At 43.7% G+C, this 23,463-nt stretch overlaps 1 protein-coding gene across 1 annotated transcript in view; it reads left to right on the top strand.

The window, feature by feature from the left end:
- LOC126475073 (BAI1-associated protein 3) overlaps nt 1–23,463 on the top strand; it is a 715,757-nt gene that overhangs the window by 378,595 nt on the left and 313,699 nt on the right. Inside the window, exon 8 of the mRNA XM_050102632.1 lies at nt 5,973–6,176. Coding sequence (XP_049958589.1) covers nt 5,973–6,176 — 204 coding nt within the window. The remainder of the gene's footprint in view (nt 1–5,972; nt 6,177–23,463) is intronic.

Raw genomic sequence — 23,463 nt, 5'->3', positions numbered from 1 at the left:
TCTTTCCCACAGCTCTCTGGTGACTTTTTTTCTCTATCGATTTGTGAGTTGAATTTCTGTGAGACTTTGCCGATATTGACCATCACAGTCTCTAACGTTGCCCAGAATTTTATTTGTTGGTCTGGGGTCTTTTTTCTTATCTCCGTCTGTGGGGACGTGTTTGTGTTATCATGGTGTATTTCTTGTTTGCACACCGTAAGCGCATTGTTATTAGCCTTTTGTTTATGGGGGTGACTTCTCTGATTGAACTGATTATCTTCTTGTGTACCACGAAGGCCATGCCCAGACATGGAGCACCGCTGGCGATTCGTTTTTCTGTCTTCCTCTCTAAAATACTGTAGTTTCCATAACCCGTCATGTCTTACGTCTGTTATGCGTGTTTTCGGCAGAGCAAGTGTCATCATATTTTGTTCATCGAGCATTAATGTTAGGTTGTCCAGTTTTCCTAGTTGGATTGGGGTGCTTATGTTGAAGGTTCCAAGAAATGTAGAAGTTTTGTGTGGAAATTTACCAGGGAACTCACTCAATCTCTCTGTGATTGTTTAAGTGCAGATCCCTCAGAATTACAGTTCCTGTATACCGTCTGTTGTCGTGTGGAATGGTTAGCACCTAGGATATTGTTATTCATCGCACGAGTCGTGGTTGCTTGTAATATTGTTGGTCCAGTGTTTCCATGGGAAATTAGAATCAGGGATTTTTAGTTCATGGAGCATTCATTCACTGTCGCATCCTCTGAGTGGATGCTGACTGGAAAGCCATCCACTCTGGATGCCGTCGCGCCTGTACTTTCTGTGCTGTATTTAGCCCGTCCCGAGTATTTTATTTCCTCAAATACCATGAAGATAAAATTAAAGAGATTCGAGCTTATACGGAAGCTTAACAACAGTCGCTCTTCACATGATTCGTGTCTAGAATGGAATTATAAGTAACAGTGTTCACTAAATATTCTCTGCCACACACCGAAAAGTGGGTTTCACAGTACCTATGTATAAAGGGAAGCCAAATGAAAACTAGACAGATGGAAAAAAGTAAGTAAAGCGATTATTATCTCAAAAGTAACAGACTGTGCTGTATAATGCTAGCTGACTTACCGGAGTAATAATTTCAGGAACGTAATGAAATATATCTTTAACTCCTGCGCCTAGAACTTTTCTGAGTTAGTACTTGTTTTTGCGAGCACTGTAACTAAATCGTAACGGTCTTGATCTTAGGCGATTCCTTGATGCCAATTATGTTTTCCATTATAAGGCTCCGAAACGCATTCTAGATATGATTTGTCGAAGCTACAACAGATAGTTGAACACAGTCAGTGTCGTGTGTGTCATCGACATGACATATCATAAAAGGCTCGCTTATAATGGATTACAGTACTGACCATAGTCTGATGAAGAGGGCTCCGACTCTCCTATACCTGCGACGTTAAATTTAAGAATCATTGTATTTTGCACCAAATGTACTATAAACATTTTTAGTAACACGGTTTTCATACTTGACACTTAATATAAAAGAATTTCAGTACACTTACAACTATTCCTGTTTATAACAGGAAATATTAAAACAGGTTTGTCATCAACTTATGTTTCTGTTGATCTTTTACTCTTTGACATATTTAAAGGCTGTGATATAATGCGTACGCTGACAGCTGTAAAAAGCTGAAAATTTTAGATTACCATCTCGAACAGTTCACTTGAAAGTGTTTCATACAAGGCAAAAGATGCATTGTGAGAAAAAGCGTTTAAAATTTTAACAACAATGTAAAATATTCCCAGACTATAGAAAAGATTTTCTTCGCTAGACATGTCATAATCTATTCTTCTTGTAGAAACTTTCGTCCTTTCACTAGCTTGCCTCTCCAGATCCTTCGGTTTCCTCTCACCACTCCGATTTCTCTCATTCTCAATCAATAAAATATCATTCATCATGTATGTTCCATTGCACATGACATTCCATAATATTTCCTTTCTTTTATGTGGCTATAGCACCATATACTCCTGACTATAGAGTATAATATAGTACTCTGTTTACTGATCTCATACGTTACGTCACTTGGTGCAAATACACTAGGTACCAAGGATCAGAACATGTTTGTACACATAACAACAGTGTACCAAAAGCTGTAATGGACAAAAGACAGTCTTGGGAGATCTGTTCGGTACTGACAAGGGGACCATCAGATTTTAATCATAGATTGTGATAACTCTTAGGTATGTTGTACAGGGTCCCGTCCTGAACACTTCCCTTTCATGCGACGGCCCCTAGTTTTCGAGGGAATCGATTTTGAAGTGTTATGCGTACCTACTATATCCGCAAACGTTAAGCATCTTCCTATCTAGGGATTGTAGCGCAGGGCCTACGGCTCCGGGCCACGACGTTGACTGTGTGGGTTCATGTTCTTTCTTTTGTAATTTAATCGTGTAGAGTATCATTAAATAGTATGTCATATAAAATTATTCAAATATATTCATTTTCCCCATAGTAATTTCGTAACTGAATCATTAGCGCACACTTCATTCAAATGTGTATTCTGTTTGCGGTTCGTAGTTAAAATTCCAAATATTTGGACAGCTCCAACGAGTTCGCAAAGATGGACGAAGTATTATCAGCCATGGAAGGATTCCAGATACAGACGAAAGTACTGATTTCACATTTTGACCTCTGTAATGTACTTAACATGGATCGAATCGGTGGCTAGTGCCAATCGACGTACAGTAGATCCCTCGCGGATCAAAGAGCGAAAACCGATTTCAACTAGATTAGTCGTTCCTTCACAAGACACTATACTACAACTGCCTCAGAAAAGATATTCCATTACATTTGCATATGTATGCAAGAACCATACGGGAAATTTAGTCGGATTGTTCGGAAACTGGACTTCGAGATGACTCAAAAAATGTAATTGTGACTTGCAAGAAATCAGGGATGTTCTCTAAGGTGCTGTACGAAGAGTTTCTAAAATCTGTTGTTCTTGCGTACGTGGGACAAGAAAAATTGCTTTACATTATTGATTTGTGGGGAGGGCAGACTGATCAGACACCTGCACCACAAAAATTATCCCAGCCAAATGTACTCTACTTTGCCAATCCTTTGACGTTTATCTTTGCAAATAGGTAAAAATTTTCATGAAGAGAATTCGGAATGCTCCCGACTTGCTGAAGACTTTTTCCAGTATCGCTCCTGAGAAATCCTCATGCCTGCAAGGCAGTGGCTTTCATTAACAGTATTTGGTGCTATACGTTTTTGCGCTTTGATGCTCCTACAACGAAAACCATCCGGAATTGTGCACTAGCACAGCAAGCGATACAAACGATAGCAAGTAAAACTATTCTGTAACAAATTAAATGCTCACTCGAAGAAAGTTCTGTGTAATGTTTGATTTATTGATGAACTTACTACGGTGAAAATATTATTTTTTTTTCATTTTTCGTGATATATACTATTTAATGACATTTTGCACAATGAAACTGAAGAAACAGTAAGTACATGGAAGGGATTTTAAACCATACCGCCAGCATGTGACCGTGAACTTCAGCCACTGCACTACGCTCACTTGGTCGGAACACTACTGAAGTCACAGGTATAGGAGGCACACATAAAACTTCAACATCAATTTTATCGGAAACAAGAGGCCGTTGCACGTAAAGCCGCTAGCTAAGTATTCAGGGTCGGTCCTTCTACAACGTGCCTAAGACTTATCAATATCCTCATAGGACGGAAAGATGTTTACCCTCACACCAGCCTTCAGACAGCAATTTACATGAAAACACAGCATATCCTTAAGGCACAGTACGCTGTTGCTCAAGTTGACACTCTAGGCCGTTTGCTTCCACACCATAACGAATACAAGAGTATATTCATGCCCATAACAGTTACATCTGTAATGATGCTGATGATGGGCAATTGTTTAGAATGGGATAAACGTTTTGTCATTTAATACCCGTTATATCATCAACATCTCCACAAGTGGTTATAATTAAAATGCAGCTATTCATGGACGTTCACTGTGGGCTGTAATCATCGTATGACAGCGAAATTTGGTAGATATGCTAATGTGTTAATGTGGAACCTATTTACGGTGGAAAAACATCAGAACTGCATCTCGTTGACGTCTCTGGTGCTCATGCTGAGCAAAGTGTTCAAGTGGTGGTAACAATAAAATCAGCATAAAGCGTTTGTCACATACTTGCCAGTTTCTTCCCACGTCGCATTCCTAATACATTACACATAGAAACATTTATATACATCTTTTTTGCATTCCCAGCGCCAGATTTGCACGTGGTGACTAAATGAGCTGTGTAAATCAGTTCTGCATTAATACACTACTGGCCATTAAAATTACTACACCAAGAAGAAATGCAGACGATAATCGTGTATTCATTGGACAAATATATTATACTAGAACTGACATATGATTACATTTTCACGCAGTTTGGGTGCATAGATCCTGAAAAATCAGTACCCAGAACAACCACCTCGACCGTAATAACGGCCTTGATACGCCGGGGCATTCAGTCAAACAGAGATTGGATGGCGTGTGCATGTACAGCTGCCCATGCACTTCTACACGATACCACAGTTCATCAAGAGTAGTCACTGGCGTATTGTGACGAGCCAGTTGCTCGGCCACCACTGACCAGGCGTTTTCAATTGGTAAGAGATCTGGAGAATGTGCTCCCAGAGCAGCAGACGAACATTTTCTGTATCCAGAAAGGCCCGTACAGGACCTGCAACATGCGGTCGTCAATTATTCTGCTACAATGTAGGGTTTCGCAGGGATCGAATGAAGGGTAGAGCCACGGGTCGTAACACATCTTAAATGCAACGTCGACTGTTCAAAATACCGTCAATGCGAACAACAGGCGACCGAGACGAGTAACCAATGGCACCCCATACCATCACATCGGGTGATACACCAGTATGGCGATGACGAATATACACTTCCAATGTGCGTTCACCGCGATGTCGCCAAACACGGATGCGATCACCATGACGCTGTACACAGAACCTGGATTCATCCGAAAAAATGACGTTTTGCCATTCGCGCACCCAGGTTCGTCATTGAGTAGACCATCGCAGGCGCTCCTGTCTGTGATGCAGCGTCAAGGGTAACCGCAACCAGGTCACCGAGCTGATAGTCCATGGTGCTGCAAACGTCGTCGAACTGTTCGTGCAGATGGTTGTTGTCTTGCAAACGTCCCCCACCTGTTGACTCAGGGATCGAGACGTGGCTGCAAGATCCGTTACAACCATGCGGATAAGATGCTTGTCATCTCGACTGCTAGTGATGCGAGGCCGTTGGGATCCAGCACGGCGTTCCGTATTACCCTCTTGAACCCACCGATTCCATATTCTGCTAACAGTATTGGGTCTCGACCAACGCGAGCAGCAATGTCGCGATACGATGAACCGCCATCGCGATAGGCTACAATCCGACCTTTATCAAAGCCGGAAACGTGATGGTACGCATTTCTCCTCCTTACACGAGGCATCACAACAACGTTTCACCAGGCAACGCCGGTCAACTGTTGTTTGTGTATGAGAAATCGGTTGGAAACTTTCCTCGTGTCAGCAAGTTGTAGGTGTCGTCACCGGTGCCAACCTTGTGTGAATGCTCTGAAAAGCTAATCGTTTACATATCACAGCATCTTCTTCCTGTCGGTTAAATTTCGCGTCTGTAGCGCGTCATCTTCGTGGTGTAGCAATTTTAATGGCCATTAGTGTACATTAGAGTATCTACCAGGTTTCGGTGCCATACTGTAATTACAGCCCATACTGGGCCTCTGTGAGTACCTGCACTTTAATTATAATCATCCGGTATGCGCCCTGAAGTTTCATTCACAATTCAAGTCCTTTTTTTTTTTTTCTTTTAACTCTTGATTTTAGCCAGCAATAGCTGCTTCAGTATTACTGTTGATAATCTTCAATGTGCAGCTGTCATGATCGCAACGTAACTAGGATAAGAAATGCGCCCGCAGGACATCCCGTCTACGGGGCTGGACCGCTGGTACCAGCTGGAGGCGCGCACGCAGCGCTCCAACATCCAGGGCCGCATCCGGCTCAAGCTGTGGCTGTCGACGCGCGAGGACCGCGGCAACTCCGAGGAGGACAACGGCTCCGAGATCCGCCAGCAGCAGCGCCTCTACGCCGTCTTCATTGGCCACGAGCTCGACCGCTTCTCGGTAAGACACCAGACTCCACCACGCGAGTCTTTCTCTAATTTGCGAAGACAAAACAGCATAGCCTACGATCCTCGTCCAGCTGCACCCCACAAGTCGCTCTTCAGTTTCACTGTGTGACAAGTTACTGTTGTAGCCTTCACCTTTAAAACTGGTCTGTGCCGACTTCATGTTAATCAGTCATGGCCAAGCCTCTTTATTTTTGCGCATCTACTGGAAACAACATTCATTTGAGCCTAGACGGTCGGGGTGATCTAGCGGTTCTGGGCGCTACAGTCTGGAACCGCGCGACCGCTACGGTCGCAGGTTCGAATCCTGCCTCGGGCATGGATGTGTGTGATGTCCTTAGGTTAGTTAGGTTTAAGTAGTTCTAAGTTCTAGTGGACTGATGACCTCAGAACTTAAGTCCCACAGTGCTCGGAGCCATTTGAACCATTTGAACCGTTTGAGCCTGTTAACTATAGACGACCTACGATCTCCCTCTAATGTTTACCACGTACACCTACCTTAATTACCTTGTTGACGAATCCATGATGCCTTATCACCTTTCCTATCAACCGTCCCTTTCTTTTAGGCTATTTGTTCCATAACTTTTTTTCTTCCGAATTATTCATCAGTTATCCGGTCAGTCCATCTAATCTTCGGCAATCTTCTCTAACACCACATTTCAAAAGCTTCTATTCTTCTATAGCCTGAAGTGTCCATCATTCACTTTTCATTTCCATACAAGGCTAACATCCAGACAAATAACTCTAGAAAAAGACTTCGTAAAAGTTAAATTAAATTCGACTAGCGACATGCTCCGTCTTCGCACGAGTAGCACTAATTATCAGCCGGCCAGAGTGGCCGAGCGGTTAAAGGCGCTACAGTCTGGAACCGCACGACTGCTACGGTCGCAGGTTCGAATCCTGCCTCGGGCATGGATGTGTGTGATGTCCTTAGGTTAGTTAGGTTTAAGTAGTTCTAAGTTCTAGGGGACTTATGACCCCAGCAGTTGAGTCCCATAGTGCTCAGAGCCATTTGAACCAGCACTAATGATCTACAGCTGAGCCACTTGTCTCGCATACCGGTAATACCTCGGGCATGGATGTGTGTGATGTCCTTATGTTAGTTAGGTTTAAGTAGTTCTAAGTTCTAGGGGACTCGTGGCCTCAGATGTTAAGTCCCATAGTGCTCAGAGCTATATGAACCATTTTGAACGGTAATAAATTATATACACAAACCTTACTTGTGAACCAATCTATTAATCAAAAGCGCATCAAAATCCCTGCAGTAGTTCCTCAGATTATGTTTTAAAAACAGAACGAAAGACATGGTGAACGAGTTTCATTTATAACATCTACATGTACCTCTACAAACACACTTCTCAAGCCACTGCACGGTACAATGCAGAGAGTGCGTTGTGCCACTATATGTTGTCTTCGCGGTCCTCACCCCAAATGTACGTTGTAGGCAGTAGAATCGCTCTGCAGTCAACTTCAAATGCCGGATCTCTAAATTTTCTCAATAGTGTCTCTCGAAAAGAACGTCGCTTTCGCTCTAGCGATTCCCCGTTTGAGTTCCCGAAGCGTCTCCGAAATACTTGTATGTTGTTCGAACCTACTGGTAACAAATCTAGCAGTCCACCTCTGAAGTGCTGATGTCTTCCTTTAATTCGAACTAACGGGAATCCCAAAAGCTATACCAGTACTCAAGAATAGGTCACACTACTGTTCCGCAAGCAGACTCCTTTACAGAAGAACAACACCTTCCTAGAACTCTCCCAATACACCGAAATCGACCATTTGCTTTCCCCCAGTACAATATTTATATGCGATTTCCGTTTCATATCTCTTTGTAACGTTAAGCTTAGATATTTAATCGACCTGACTGTGTCAACTAGCACGCTCTTATTGCTATATTCGAACATCATGGAATATTTTTTCCCACTCATCTGGATTAACTTACATTTCTCCACACTTAGAGCTAGATCTCATTCATCAAACAGACTAGAAATTTTGTCTGTCTTGTATCGTCCTACGGTCATTCAACTTCGACACCATCTCGTACACCACAGCGACATCAGTAAACAGCTGCTGATTGCTGCGGGCCCTACATATGTACAGGTGCATCGACGCTGGTCTAGCTTTGCTGCACTCTGGAGTTACGAACACTGTTTACTTTACCGCTTTTCCCACCAGATAACCAGCCGTCACTTCCATCATCGTCACCAGATGTGACTAGAAACTCGAATTGAAGATACAAGAGATAAACAATACTCATATCACAACTACGAATCAGACAGAAACCATTCTCGTGAATCTATCCCCCGGTTAACGAAAACCGTATCAGGGTCCCTGCACTACCTCTTGAGACTAACCTGAACATACACAGACTGGAAAAAGCGGTGGGGGCGGGGGGGGGGGGGGTTCAATTTATAATATGTACACATGTTTGCAATTTCCACTTTTTTAGCAATGGTTTATGACACAATAGTAGTGGGGCAACCTGTGTGTAAGCGCACTCTGCATTGTTGCCAAATTTATTCAAGATGACTGCCATGACGTCATCGAAGATGGCGGCATGTAGACTTGGCAGCAGCACATGATGTCATCCAAGAAGGCGGATTTTGGTGGGGAAAATAGGCCAATTGGGCTATGTCCACTAACCTAACCTTCCAGAAAAACGGTGGGAAATTTGAATTTTGGCGGGAAAAAGGGCCAATGAGGCTACATCCACTAACCTAACCCTCCACAAAAAATTGGCGCCAAACTCAAATTCCAACACGATAATGCCTGCAAAACTGTACTTGTCTTTATTATTATTCATTATTATTCATTATCATTTATTATCATTCATTATCATTTATTATCATTATTATTTATTATTAGTGGCCTACCTCCCCTGAAAAATTTGCACCAAATTCAAATTCCAACACGATAATGGCTGCCAAACCATACTTGTCTTTATTATTATTCATTATCATTCATTTATTGTAATTATTATTTATTTTTAGTATTGGTCCACCTCCACTAGAAAATTGCGCCAAGTTCAAATTCCAACACGATAATGTCTCGAAAACTGTACTTCTATTTTTTATTATTTATTATCATTTATTATTATTTATTCAAGATGTCCGATTTTCGTGGCGAGAAAGCCATTTCCGTTACATCCATAACAAAAATCTATCACAAGTTCAAATCCCAACCCCATAATCGATCACACGTACGAAATAATCCACATCCTATGAACTTTCACGGTCACTTACCTTTTCTCACTGCTAACCTATCAAACTCGCATCAAATAATAAATTGCAATTATAGTTACCTAAGTCACATCCTTTGATTTTGCAGGTGGAAAGGGACTGCAGTCTTTATTTCAAGCAGTACGGTCATCAATTGTTCTCCAGCACAATCAGTACACATCTTCGAGATCGCAGTCCAGTCGCCACGACGTCCGCGCTCCAACTGAGTTAATTCAGATCGTCACGACCCCCTTGCCCCACCAGCCAGCGCGCAGACTGCTGTTGACGGCTGTCACATGAAGAGGCTGCTCGCGTGCTGGAGGTGGTCCGTGCTAGCCACTGGACCAGCGATCACTCCCTCATTGTAAACATGTTTTCGCTGTACACACTGGAACTTGTCGATGTTGACGTCACAACGGTCCGTTGTCCATTCACCACGTGTATTCATCGCCTCCATACGTTTCGCGCCAAAATTGTTTGCCTGGGAGCAGAATCTTCCCCACATCACACAACGGTTGGCCGTTCGGTCCAGCATGCGGTGGGCAAAGAACGCTCTGCCACACTTTTGGCGCGAAAGTTGTTTTCCTGGACATGTTCAAACCTGTCGATGCCGACCGTTCGCCATCCACCACGTGTCTTTGTGCGACCGAGAAAGCCGTGCTACACTTTTGGCCAAAGTTTGCTCGAGAGTGGAATACGCCATGACTGTACAACAACACGTTTGGTCGCCACGAGACCCCTCGCTAAGTTAATTGACTCAAGACGGTCTGCTCTCTCTCTCTCTCTCTCTCTCTCTCTCTCTCTCTCTCTCTCTCCCCCCCCCCCCCCCCTTCTCTCTCTTTTGCATGCGCGCACGCGCGTTATAACCAGACAAGCATCACGCTGCCGCCCCGCGGACGTCCGACCGCTTACGTCACACACCCTCGATCGCCCCTCCATGCACTCGACGGACATAGTCTTGTGTAAATATGCTAACACCCACATCGCACATCTAACCTATCAATTACCTAAGTACTTACTTCCATTTCAATTTTAATCATATTAAATAATTCAGTTTACAATTTCATACATGTATGCAAAGGTGTTCAACTACCTACTTTCAACTACTTTTCAAGGAGCACACCACCACCTCATGCTGAGAACCCTCACCGAGTTTGAATTCTGTCAGTAAAGAAAGGTCACTTGCGCTTTCGCTACCAACCTAAAAAATTGGGTGTAAAGAAAGAACACTTGTTCTAACCTCATCCACCCAAACACCACTTCCTCCTAGGATCAGGCGCCAAGTGTGAAATCTGCCAGTAAACAAAGCTCACTTGCGTTTTCGCTACCAACATAAGAAAATTTCTGCAAACGAAGCGTACCACCACCACCACTTCCTAGGGGGCGGGTGGTAAAACGGCTCAGCCCACACTAGGCTGACGGAGGGAAGAAGGAGTGTACTTTACTTATTTGGGAGCAATTTATTTAGGGATGGAGTATATGTATCACAGAACGCAGGCTCTGACATGCCCCACGGCATACAGACCTGCAAACCACTCCTACATAACTCATGTATAAAGCTCTATACACACTCTTCCTAATTGCAAACTGTCAAAATAACACATTGCACAGCCTACAGGCAGGCGAACCACTCATAAACAATGCACAGCATTTACGTCCATACAGCCAAATTGTCAAAATAATAGTCCATGTAAAAGACTCTGCTTGCTAATCGTCAACTGTCGAAATCATACACCAGCTTTTATTTAAACAATTAGAGGCAACACCACCACCAAGTGTATTCGCCACTCAGTCCATAGCCCAACTGACTTAGTTCATATCGATGCCACTGGAGGACGCTGTAGTGACGCAAGTAGCGTAATCTAAGATGGCGCCCCCTAGTGTGTTCACCACGAGCTCCAGACCCCAACTGTCTTAGTACATTTCCTGACCGTCAGAGGACGCTACAGTGACACCAGCTGATGACGGAGGTACAGTTATCCAGGATGGCGGTAAACAGTGTGTTCTCCACGATATCTACGACGCTGTCGTCTGCTTCGTGACGTAAATCAAGATCGTGAGGGAAGACAACTCAGCCTGCTCTAGACTGATGGTGGGTGTAAAGCACGAGTTCACTCTATTTAGTTTCAAACATTTTCTTTAGCGATCGAATATATCCATCACACTGTTACAAAGCGTCCAGCCTAATGTGCTTGGCGTCACAATGCGCAGTCTGCAGACACGCAAACAACTCCTAATTTCAATAAACAATAGCAAACTGCTCCTAAATAATGCAGTACACATATATGCAAACACGCTCAGTACTCGTAAACTGTCCAAATAACGCATGGCACAGTCTACAGGGCCGCTCGCAAAATAACGCAACAGACGCGCACAAGCACCCGCCACCACACCCTCTCCCCCGCGAAGTCACACGCCTGACAGCCCTCAAACCGCGCACGGGTCTCCGCTCGGCTTCCGCAAACATGAGGTGACGACAGACGCGATCATACTCCACGCCCGTGAAATCCCTATCCAAATACGTGTTCACCTAGACACAGCTCCTGGCGCGACCGGCCAGGGACGCGCGTTCTACCGCAGCCGCCAGCCGCCGCCACCGAATACCGGTGGAAGTTGCATTCCTCTATACAGTCACCGTTATACTGTCATAGCACACCAAAGCGCGTTCACGCTAGTCTCATATTCGAGGCATCTCCAGGCGCCGCTTGTCTCTGCTATTGAATGCAAGGCGTGTTGACACATGCGCTCAGCCACACGTACCCCCCTCCCCCCCCCCCCCCAGCATCATGACCGACGCAACACCGCCAAGTTCACGCACCTAATTGCAAACTCATCTAACAACCTTCCCAATCTTATTCTTACGTCACATCTCTATGTAAAAAGATAAGAGCCAAGCCGACCTCTCGGGAATTGTATAGTGTCCCAGAAACAGTTAACGCCCGCTTTCTTCATGCCTCAGCTTGTATGCACGGAAATTCTCACCCTAACAGAACCTGTTTACCAAAATATCGCCTAATCCAGTCTTCCTCCCGGACATAACGTGATAGCCTTCCTGCTCGCAACATACGCGAATGTTCTCACCGCTCCTATATCACATCACAATCAATCGAGCATTCTCATTAGCTCTTATTGAATTTACCAGTCGAATTACTAACGCCGTCGCTATCGAAGCACCATCCACCTTTTGTTTCTGGGGCTCTCTCTCGTTATTTTCCAAAGATTGATAAATTGGACAGATAGTTCCCTCAACTCAATCTATACACCGCCAACCTGTTCTTTCTTTGTACAGACGCTACACTCATTCGTAATAAACTATTTTACACTGATCACCATTTTTCACAGACAACTAAACATCGCAAAGTTGTGTACAGGTGATCAAATACAAACGATACTCGCAAGAATATTGGACCGTCAAACCGATGTCCAACCAGGGAATATATCACCGAGTACCGTCAATTTTCTCTGTACTTCTCGATATCAAGAACACCGCACTAGCCTCTCGATCACTAACGCGGCATAATGCATAACATATAAACTGTAAATTATTTCTCCACAGTCAGCAGCTCGTGGTCGTGCGGTAGCGTTCTCGCTTCCCGCGCCCGGGTTCCCGGGTTCGATTCCCGGAGGGGGTCAGGGATTTTCTCTCCCTCGTGATGACTGGGTGTTGTGTGATGTCCTTAGGGTAGTTAGGTTTATGTAGTTCTAAGTTCTAGGGGACTTATGACCATTGATGTGAGTCCCATAGTGCTCAGAGCCATTTGAACCAATTTTTTTATTTCTCCACAAACACCAAACTTTAGCGGTGTACAGCGTACTGTAAACCATTGACTAACTAGAAACAAGTAGAGTAAACTGATATTCGCACTCTCGAATCCCTGAGTCGGTCATCTAACAGATCCGAGATGATCAATATTCTCTACAAACTAACTATGGTTGTTTCCACGTCTAGAGCACAGGCAAACGTGTGTCCAACACAGCACAATCCATATTCTCTCAACTAAATAAAGTCATCAAATGTGCGGAAGCAGTCGACCGAACAATTTACATTGGAGGGAATAACGCTCCACCACAAACGCGCCGTGTTCTCAAAGTTACACTCGATCACGAAAGCAGCCCAGGATATACTTAGTTCGCTATTCGGTCGCCTATAACATGGTAAAGTTAACTCATTCGGAAGACCACTACCATTAACGTGGGAACGCAAATCAGTACCACCACAGACTTTGCATACAAGAACACATTCTAGAAACCGCCTCACATATTTCTTCTATCATTATACTTACAATTAAATCTTACGATCTAGGTCTCAACTGAACAGTATTAGGCAATGAGGGAAGTATTGGAAACACACTCTGTTGAACGCTGTGGCTCTGTAAATACCTGTACCCTCCTTAGCACTAGACATACTCCTCCCTTCGCTATCACAGTACGCCATGTCAAATCCACACACCCCCTACAACAGCACATAGACAGTTTCTTTACACAAACGGATATACTTTATAAACCTGATCCTCAAATGCAGACATATCACACATCCGCCCGGTGAATTCTGATAGTCATTAGGCTAAAGAACGCAGTATGTGACCGGTATTTGCAACTCCCTCACACTGCTAGATATTTATCCAGTATGTGTAACGTATCCTGTCTCGATATCATGTCAAATGTTCCGTTATATATCCACTGAGTTAAAGGGGATGACTCATTGAGAAGGCTCACAGCCACAATTGAATCATACTTCGAAACGAATCAGCTTTCTCGAACCTATCTGCGTCAATAAAAATCCTACATGGTCTTAGTCAGTGCCTTCACACCTTGCAATCGCTCCCATTTATACAGCTTTGCATCTGTAATCATACCATTTTAAGTCTGGACTGAGCAGAAGTCGGACAAAGCCATATCCACCACCTTCTGTGGCCCGTCTAGAAAGAGAGCGAACTGAGTTACTGCGACAGGACCCCGTTTTGACCATTCGGGGGAAATGCGCGCATTGTGGTGTGTCCCCAAACTACATACAAGTACTACAGACCCACATCCATTCAAATCTATAAGCCCAACATCCTGTCTTCGTTATTCTCTACTCCGCCCCCCCCCCTCCCCCCCCCCCCCCACGCAGACAAAAATTAACAACTATAGAAGCTCAAATAACTTCATCCGATATAGAACTCAAACAGACGCCATTACTCGCGCGTTGATGCAAAGCTGCGTTGGGGGACCAGCGCGGAGAGAGACAGAGAGATGGAGATAAAGAGAGAGAGAGAGATTTCGCAATGCTTCACAGAACAGCGCAGCGTGCAGCCCTAACGGCATACTTCGCCCCTCACTGAATTTTCCCCTCAAACTGCTGCTGCTACTGCTCCCTGGGTCGACCAAATCTATTAAATACACACTTATTGATACACTACAGAGGGTAGTTTAAAGATTCATCACCTCTACTCTAGAAGAATGATCGTATCCCGCGTACTATACTGTAAATCGCAAGAAACGCCCACTGTGGCCCTGTTTACTTGTTCGAAACACTGTTTTACAACGCGCTTTGTACACTGCCAAACATTTATTTTTTTCTGACACGACTTCGACCGCTATGTCACATTCTAAACTGGCATTATGACGCTCTGATCCACGACCTCTCACAGAAAACTAGACATCACACTATGTAAATCATATTCTTACCACGGATAGCATAACGCTGAAATATTTTTAAATAAAACACACAACATATGGAAACTAGAAGAGTTTGGCAGTGTTGTGGAGAGGTTCCAAACTACCGTGCGAAAGTATTTCATGACCTCTACATTTAAGTTCATATGTCGCCGTGACGAAACAGATGATGGCTCGGCCTTCCATTTCGAGTTATTCGTAATCCTGCACTCACGTACGCGATCGCTGTTTAGCTGCTAGCAACCCCCAGAAGTGGTCTTCCACCCACAAAACTTCTCCCCCCAACTCCGACAGGCTATCTCTCTAAATCATTATACGGTAACCGATGCGCGGATGTGATGCAAAAGACACCTTCGATGTACTGTAATATTAAGCAACAGACTTGATAGTTCGAAGAAATTTACACTAACAAGGGGAGGCCGCCAATTGTGAAATTCAGATTCGATTCATACTGCGCATAATAAAAGCTCACGGCCAGAGGTGTAATGTGGCAAAGCGCCAAGAAGCACTTCTCAGCCGTTGTCGAGAAAATCGACTGTTAAAAGAAACCGTTGCGGTGAAATACTCTCTACGATTAATGATTTTCTACAGCGTCATAGCGCAGCGGTAAGCGCTGCGGTTCGTAATCCGAAGGTCGCCTGATCGAATCTCGCGCCATGCAACATTTTTTTATTATTAGTTTTTTGCAATTCAAATATATAAACTATTAATGAATTGCTTATGCATGTTGGTGAAGGCGGATCGCTCTCCAATTGTACCGCCTCCATTTTTCCGTTTGTTTAACAGGATGTACCAAAGCTGTCCCGTCCGCACTGGTTTTCGACGATGTTATAAGTTGCGCTAGGGACCGCATCAACCTTCTTTCGAAGTTAGCAGGCAACTACGTTGTTATGGGGCGGCTCGTTTCGGCCCATTCAACATCTGGCCTTCAAGTGTAACGAGCGAGTAACGGAGTTTATACTTCATACCTGCCACAGCAAGTTTGTGTTCGTGGGGTCTCTATTCTAATTCGAACGTTTGACTTACGCTATACGTATTCGTTTCTACGTCTTCCGTTAACTATACGTGGTTAACATTATGAAGACAATTAATAACATTTGTGAAATACAACTTTGTTTGCGGAAAACATAATGATGTTCGAAGTCGCCAGTTTTTCCACGACAAACGACTTTCAACACACATTACACCTCTGGCCATGAGCTTTTATTATGCGCAGTATGAATCGAATCTGAATTTCACAATTGGCGGCCTCCCCTTGTCAGTTCAGCACCGGCCATTGATGTGACAGCATGCCCCCCCCCCCCCCCCCATTTCAGTATCACAGCTAAACAGTCCCTTTTACATCACTTTGCGAGTATGATTGCGAATGTGGGTACATTACTGTGCAGTGCGTCCATTAATTGTTAATTCTCGAACACAAACATGATCAAAGTACATCAGACAAGGCTCTACATATTTGTAACACTTCGAGCATAGTGTTTAATTTACGATCTATCTCTCATCGTATGGGAGTCACAGAGCATTCTCTCCGTCTTAGGGTAAAAGACCAAACTCACACGATCATTGACCAACACACCCTGCATCACCGTTAGAGAATTAATCTCCAAGCGATCAGAAGAAGAGCGCTACACTCCACGTCTCGTGAATGAATATAGCTCTCCAAGCCCCAACTCATCCAAGTGCGCGAGATTTCTCGAGATGTTACCATGTCGAGGAACTTAGCACTCCTTACCCATGTATAGTAACAGATTTCAAAGTGCCGTAATGTAATAGCATTCAGTTAAGAATAACAAGAAAAGACTTATTTTTATACGCGATGGAGTTCGAGACGAATTGAGTTGGATACATTTCTACCTAGATCAACGAAGCTATCAAGTCTGAATTATTGTTCTAGAGTCTAGGATCTGTACCTGGAAGGTATTGGTAAGATAGAGAACATAAACACACACACGCCTAAGACTGCGACGTTCTGCACTTAAAAACTGGCTATAATGTTAGCTGGAAAACCTTTCTCCCCTATCATACATACATCCTTCTTCACAGTTTCTCTACGCTGAACTATCTTATCAAATGGTAAAACATTTGCTGTGCATCATACGAGTGCAATATAGCTTTGCGGAGACGTATAGCGTCCACTGTTCACATCCGATCACGGTCCAGAAATTATATGATGCATGCATAAAGCCTACATAAAATGATAGTTACTAGCGGGGGATACATCCTACAATGAAACAGATTAACGCAAAGCAGCAGCGTCTGACCTTTGAAAACTACAAGTCATTCCGTCACTAACTCTGTAAACAGCGCATCAGTCAGACAATGCCTACAGAGGGATTGCAGCGCATCACAAGCTCTTCCTGCTAAGTTAGTTATGACCCTGAAGTCTCGATTTTACATCCAAAATGCGACAGGAGTGTGTCAAGTTTCTTCACACGTGAGATGGAACTCCTCTGATGACCGACAGGTTTACCATTAACGATCGCAAGTAGACAGTGCTTTAAAACACATACGGAACACTTAGCTGTATACGAGTAGAAAGCAGGCTATGTCACCTGACTGATCCATCCAGAATCACTGGTACCTCAATAGACATACACTATAACGCAGCATAATGGGAAAAACATTGACTCCCTCCCTTATTCCCTTCGTTTCGATGTCCACGTTTTCCGGGATTCCTCCTGTTTCAGCGTACTTGGTCCGATATAAAAATTGTTCGGTGCGAACCAGAAGATAACAAAGTACTTCCTCAAGTTCACCGCATTAGGCTCTATATTCGGTCGATATATACCTTTCCCTGATCACTTTTCCCAATTCTATCGATTTGAGGTCAGATTTATATATGCGATCAGTGTTCTAAAATTGATTGTAAATGTAGAGCAGATGCCATCACCTAGACCAAATGCACTGATCGCGATGTCTAATATAGCACTGCACTCGACTGTATCAAGTCACTTCCACATTCGGAGAACGTTTGCTCTGCTTTCTGTATGTCTCTGTATTTGAGCCAATATTGTACATCTTTCTTTCTTACAGCTAGGTCTAGAAGCAGAAAGTCTAATATCAACAGTAGTGCCTCAGTCGGTGTTGTTCTATTGCGCCTGTCAGGCTCAGGAGTACATTTCTCTGTGTTCGCCATAGAGCCTATGCTGCCCTTACCTTTCTGGCTCTATGAGCCTAAACTCTCTATCCGCAGCCCACAATAACGAGTAAAATTGCGTTGTGGTACGTTCTTATTGCACTAATGGCAGCTGAAAACTTCTTTGACGAATTTTTATTTCATTTAAGATTTTAATGCCTCTCTGGCATACGATTTCTACATGTGCATGAAAGTTTTGCTTTTCGCCGATGCTAATTCCAAGGTACCTATATGCTTCTTTTCTTTCCACAGGATTGTGTAGGATTTCTCGTTCTTGATAATGCTCCCTTTAGCGCAGACTGTTTCTTGCGCTACTATCGTTAGTTTGTTTCCTACGCACCAGATACTTAGTCTTTAAAGAACTACCGTACTGTTTTTCTCTAATTTAACTGTCGTGATAGCAGAAATTATAATTTGTCGATCGTCTGCTTGGGTGATGCAGCCTTTAGTGTTTGTTATACTCTTAGGCTGGTTCAGCAAAGGCTCTATACCAAAATCCAAGAACTCGGGACCACAGGCAGAGCTTTGTTGGCAGCCTTTGTTGAGGTCTTTCACAAATTTCTTTGCAGGACGTTCTAAATGCACCTGCTTGTCTCTGCAATAACCTCGTAGAATGTCATATATACAACTGGGACAGTCCATCTATTTCAGTCTTTTCAACAGGGCAGGCCACCACAAATTATCAAACGCCCCAGCTATATCAATCATTACGGCTGTAACATACGTGCAGTCTGAGGTGCTCACAGTACTCATTGCGTGATTTATCGCATCTTCGGTGGATTTCCCTTTCCTGAAACCGTACCGCAAGGGGCTCGTGCCTACTAAATGTCTGTCGTACCTCTGGCGGCGGCACAGAAGCTTTCCCTGTACTCTGGCTAGAGCATTTACCAAACAAATCGGTGTGGAAGATTTCGGTTCTCTTGGGTCTTCCCCTTTCTTTCGCTATAATGATATTCGCGATTTGCCAGATTCTGGGTATCCGACCCTGCAAAAGACATGCCTTTAATTATACTGTTATATATGGCACAATTTGGTCCACTAGCTGAAGCAACACCTCTCCCAGTATTCTATCAGGACCTTGTGATTTCTTCTTCTTTAACTTCTTTATTGCCTGTCTAACTTCATGCCGGGCAGATAGCATCACAACACAGTTATTCACATGCTTCTCTAGGAATTCAGAGCGAAGATGCTGATGGACCTCTGTGTCTCCCATCGTTACATCGTCGGCAACGAAGTTCTGAATAAGTACAGCATTGACGTCCCCAGTCTATGGTCATCGTGGCGTTGGATAGTCGCAGGCTTGATAACACAGTGGGTTATCAAACCTTATTTGTTGCAAGTTCGTATGGTAAGCACCAAACATCTCTTACCGTTTGGTTCATAATGTACCCTTACTTTTTTCTACTCTTGTAGTTCGCTACATTGCTGTTGGACTGTTATATAGAAAATCAGTCTTCTTTGACGTTCCGCTTCCCGTAAGGATCTTTGGTAGTATCTCCTCACCTGCCTTGCTCTGCGTCTTAAAGACTATAGAGCGGGACCCCGTGGAATTCTGAATCCGTTTGACTTTCAGCTTTAGAGAACTTCAAGCGTGCTCCTTCATTCTTAGCACTTTCGTATCTCACTGCTTTGCGCTCTAATTCTTCCTGAGTAGCCTCTTAAATTTCAACTTACTCTTTATCATTAGCCGCGCGGTGTAGCCGTGCAGTCTAAAGGGCGTCTTGTCATGGTTCGCGAGGCTCCCCGCGTCGGAGGTTCGAGGCCTCCCTCGGGCATGGGTATGTGTGTTGTCCTTAGCGTAAGCCTAGGTACCGATGATCTCAGCAGTTTGGTCCCATAGTCCTTACCACAAATTTCCAATTTTCTTCATCATTACTAAATTGTGATCGGAGTCTATATCTGCTCCTGGGTGCGCCTTACAAACCAGTATCCGATTTCGGAATCTCTGTCTGATTGTGATGTAATCTAACTGAAATCTTCCTTCATCTTCCGGCCTTTTCGAAGTATACCTCCTCCTCTTGTGATTCTTGAACAAAGTATTCTCTATTATTGGCTGAAATTTATTGCAGAAATCAGTTACTCTTTCTGCTGTCTCATTCCTACTAACATGCACAAATTCTCCCATAACCCCTTCTTCTACGCCTTGCGCTTCAGCCGCATTCCAGTGTCCCATGACTATTAGGTTTTCCTCCCCTTTACGTACTGAGTTACCCTTCCTACATCCTCATATGCTTTACCTCCTGATCTGCTGCTTGCGAAGTTGATATGTATACCTGAACTACTGTTTTCGGTGTTGGTTTGCTATCGATTCTGATAAGTACAACGCTATCACTGAACTGTTCCAGTAACACACTCTCTGCCCTGCATACCTATTCATAACGAACCCACTACCTTTATACCACTTTCTGCTGCTGTTGATATTACCTAAATTCGTCTGACCATAAATCCTTGTCTTTTCAGTTGCCTTCTTTGAAAATGGAGTTATAATATACCGGTACTTCCTAAAGTCTGAAGGTATTTCATCTGTCTCAAACAACATGTATACTAAATGGTATAATTTTGACATGGTATGTTCTTCCAAGTCTAGGTTGCTTCGTTCGTCTTTCAATGCACTGTCAAACTCTTCTCGTAGTTTCGTGTTTTCCATCTCTTCTTCATCTAATATCTTCTGTGTTTCCAAGGATTTCTGATTGACCTAGTCTCTTTGCCTTCACTATTTCATCTCTCCAAGTGACTCTTTCCTAGCAGATTAAAACTGTGTGCCCGACCGAGACTCGGACTCGGGACCTTTGCCTTCCGCGCGCAAGTGCTCTACCGTCTGAGCTACCGAAGCACGACTCACGTCCGGTACTCACAGCTTTACTTCTGCCAGTATCTCGTCTCCTACCTTCCAAACTTTACAGAAGCTCTCCTGCGAAACTTGCAGAACTAGCACTCCTGAAAGAAAGGATATTGCGGAGACATGGCTTAGCCACAGTCTGGGGGATGTTTCCAGAATGGAATTTTCACTCTGCAGTGGAGTGTGCGCTGATATGAAACTTCCTGGCAGATTAAAAAAGGTCCTGAGTTCGAGTCTCGGTCGGGAACACAGTTTTAATCTGCCAGGAAGTTTCATATCAGCGCACACTCCGCTGCAGAGTGAAAATTTCATTCTGACTCTTTTATCGTTCTGTATTACCTACCTTTTCCTTGTTACAGTGATTTACCATAATTGTCCCTTTGAAACTCTCCACAAACAGTAGTTCTGTCAATGTATCCAAGATTCATCTCCGTAATTTCCTATCTGCCATTTCCATCGTTTTAGTCTGCATATCATGCAGACCACAATTCATAAATTATGGGTACAGTCTACTTCTGCCCCTGGAAATGTTTTTTTTAGTTTTAAATCTGATTTATAAGGTAGACTAATCTAAATTCGGCTCAGTAACAGATCCCAGTAGACCGATACATCTCATGAAGTTAACCCCACAGCTCCCTGTGAAGTTGCTTCTAGGAGATAAAGGAAGCTCGACCACTTCTAAGACTTCAGGTTAGGCTATGAAACCCCTAACAGTTCTACTCTGCAAATTTATTCTCCGGTCTTCTCATTACACGTACGGAGATAGTAACACGAATAACATCAAACATCACCCAGTTGCGTATTTATTTATATAGACATTACAGTAGATTCAGGGACCACATTAAATCAGATTCCGTGGGCAAGATTTTACGAAATCTCGATTTTCCACATTCTTGTTTGCTGTCGCTTTGGTCATTAACTCCGACGATGGTGTAGTTACTGGAGAGCTGTTTGCACTAGGAAAAGATAATTTTGAGGTTTCCCGACGCCTTTCACATCGCAGTAATGCAGCCGTTACACGCGTCCCTACCACGCCTGAGGTTATCAGGATTAGCATACCAATGTCCCAGAAAGAAGAGATCAAGTATGTATATTTTTGCTGTATCCAAACATATCTCAGCATTTTCTGTCCTATCTTCGGCTGGTTTTTGTTTATAATTCTGTCTAACATAATGCTATCGGTTACTTTGTTTTGATAGTTTTATATATTCCACACATAATACAGTCTGAAATGGTTTCTGATGCTTTAGCTTTGTTTAATGCTGTTTTTGGAACATGTTGAAACACTTTCTTTACTATCGCTTTTAACAGTTACACATACATTTTATTTATCTCATCAAAGAAAATAAGCTTTGTACCGTCAGCTCACATACGTACATGATCTCCCTGATTTCTGCCAACTGTGCTGTGACTACTAGACGAGATACTACCTTCCTCCATCACGAACATTCCCTGTGTGCCAACTCCAACAGAGAGTGTTTACTGCGTACGCTCTGTGAATCATACTGGTAAATGTAAATGTCGTGTGACTAGGGCCTCCCGTCGGATAAACCGTTCACCGGGCGCAAGTCTTTCGATGTGACGCCACTTCGGCGACTTGCGGGTCGATGGGGATGAAATGATGATGATTAGGGCAACACAACACCCAGTCCCTGAGCGGAGAAGATCTCCGACCCAGCCAGGAATTGAACCCGGGCCCTTAGGATTGACATTCTGTCGCGCTGACCACTCAGCTACCAGGGACGGACATCATACTGGTAATCTCCCGGTGTAATTCGCCAATCCCAAAACAAACCATCAAACAAAAATGGTTCAAATGGCTCTGAGCACTATGGGACTCAACATCTTAGGTCATAAGTCCCCTAGAACTTAGAACTACTTAAACCTAACTAACCTAAGGACATCATACACACCCATGCCCGAGGCAGGATTCGAACCTGCGACCGTAGCAGTCCCGCGGTTCCGGACTGCAGCGCCAGAACCGCTAGACCACCGCGGCCGGCTAAACCATCAAACAGTCTCTCCGAAAAATCTGCTATCTAATGACGATTAAATATTGTCTAGGTGCAAGTACTGGCAGCTACTCCCCACTTCAGGTAAAAGTAAAGCTGTACGCTTTACTTGCCGCAAAGGATTACTGAGTGATTAACGGTAAAGGGGCCAGAGAGGTAGTTTTGACGTTGCGCTTGATAATGGAGGCAAGACAGGGTAAAATAAGGATACCTCAATAGGATTTGTTGACCAAGAAAGTGAATTCGTGCAAGACGAAATTAACAGAAATATAGCTTTGAGTGTAGAGAAAGGTGGGTAATACACAATACGAATGGAATACCAAGAGAGAGAAATACTCGGATTAAAAGCGTCGTAAGGCAAGGGCGTAGTCTTCCTCTCCCACTCTTCAACCTATAGATCGAACAAACAATGTCGGAAATTA

The sequence above is a fragment of the Schistocerca serialis genome, chromosome 4 (genome assembly GCF_023864345.2).
Source record: "Schistocerca serialis cubense isolate TAMUIC-IGC-003099 chromosome 4, iqSchSeri2.2, whole genome shotgun sequence".
Lineage (NCBI taxonomy): Eukaryota > Metazoa > Arthropoda > Insecta > Orthoptera > Acrididae > Schistocerca > Schistocerca serialis.
The sequence above is the reverse complement of the archived record's forward strand: the minus strand, read 5'-3'. Positions and strand labels throughout refer to the sequence as shown.